Source organism: Fusarium fujikuroi, chromosome FFUJ_chr02 (genome assembly GCF_900079805.1).
Source record: "Fusarium fujikuroi IMI 58289 draft genome, chromosome FFUJ_chr02".
Lineage (NCBI taxonomy): Eukaryota > Fungi > Ascomycota > Sordariomycetes > Hypocreales > Nectriaceae > Fusarium > Fusarium fujikuroi.
In genome coordinates, this window is record NC_036623.1 from 12,558 (window position 1) to 14,118 (window position 1,561).

A 1,561-nucleotide genomic window follows, 5' to 3' on the forward strand; every position below is an offset into this window, starting at 1 on the left:
CAGGTCTAGGGTAGGCCAGAGTCAGGTCTAGGGTAGGCAACTTCCAACCTCGAAGCTGCCTACCCGGTAGCCAACTTCAATCGCCTCTCACGGCCGCCACGGACCTCGCACGAAGACGGGACCACCTCCATCGGATTCGCCTTGGTCGAAATGGTCGGTATATGCACTTTTGAAAAAATGCGTGCAAAATGGTTTTGTGGTTTGGTGGCCGTGAGTCGATTTTTTTGTTTTCCCATACAAATGAATTTTGCGGAAAATAAAAAGTGGCCCACGAGGCAGTTCTGGCGTGCGGTCCACTAAAACGGTCTCGGAGGGTATATGAGAAGGGAGCAAATCCGGCCGAGCCTGAAAGGGCGAGGGAAAACCGGACGAGCAACCTCTCGTACCTGATCTTGCAGACTTCCACTGCGTGTCCCTCTGTACAGCTTTGCAGGCTCCGGCCTCGGCAGCGGGGGGTTCATAGTGGTCGTCGACCTCCACGAAACTGCACGCTCCGGCGTGACAGCGTACTGGGGATGCCTGTGTTTACGCAGTCCGGGCTTGCCTGGACCGCCAGCAGATGGGCTCTGTGGATGACTGGCCGCTGGCTAGACCTGAAACCTGAGCAACGGGAGGTAACCTCTCGCCGCGGACACCGGAATGGTAGAAGCGGCGTGCTGCGTCCTCCTCTTGGGGCCCCTAAGCCACACCTCCCACAGCGGGTTCGGTGCGGCGGACGGACGCCCTGGGGAATTTAGAGGGGGAAAGCGGATTGCCCTAGCGGTGTTGTTGGCCCTGCCGACCTCACTGCGAAAGGCGCGACTTCACCGTCGCCACCCAGTAACTTGTCTCTCCGGCGCTTCACGGCGCTGGTGGCCAACCCCGGCACACGATAGTTACCTGGTTGATTCTGCCAGTAGTCATATGCTTGTCTCAAAGATTAAGCCATGCATGTCTAAGTATAAGCAATTATACAGCGAAACTGCGAATGGCTCATTATATAAGTTATCGTTTATTTGATAGTACCTTACTACTTGGATAACCGTGGTAATTCTAGAGCTAATACATGCTAAAAATCCCGACTTCGGAAGGGATGTATTTATTAGATTAAAAACCAATGCCCTTCGGGGCTCACTGGTGATTCATGATAACTCCTCGAATCGCATGGCCTTGTGCCGGCGATGGTTCATTCAAATTTCTTCCCTATCAACTTTCGATGTTTGGGTATTGGCCAAACATGGTTGCAACGGGTAACGGAGGGTTAGGGCTCGACCCCGGAGAAGGAGCCTGAGAAACGGCTACTACATCCAAGGAAGGCAGCAGGCGCGCAAATTACCCAATCCCGACACGGGGAGGTAGTGACAATAAATACTGATACAGGGCTCTTTTGGGTCTTGTAATTGGAATGAGTACAATTTAAATCCCTTAACGAGGAACAATTGGAGGGCAAGTCTGGTGCCAGCAGCCGCGGTAATTCCAGCTCCAATAGCGTATATTAAAGTTGTTGTGGTTAAAAAGCTCGTAGTTGAACCTTGGGCCTGGCTGGCCGGTCCGCCTCACCGCGTGTACTGGTCCGGCCGGG

The 1,561-nt window shown here is 53.6% G+C and overlaps 1 protein-coding gene; it reads left to right on the plus strand.

The window, feature by feature from the left end:
* Positions 1–1,216: 1,216 nt before the first annotated feature.
* Positions 1,217–1,379, plus strand: FFUJ_14400 (uncharacterized protein; the record flags this gene model as incomplete). XM_023571281.1 has 2 exons in its annotated part: positions 1,217–1,239; positions 1,292–1,379. 2 exons carry the CDS (start codon positions 1,217–1,219, stop codon positions 1,377–1,379), a joined length of 111 nt encoding a protein of 36 aa, XP_023425614.1.
* Positions 1,380–1,561: the final 182 nt, after the last annotated feature.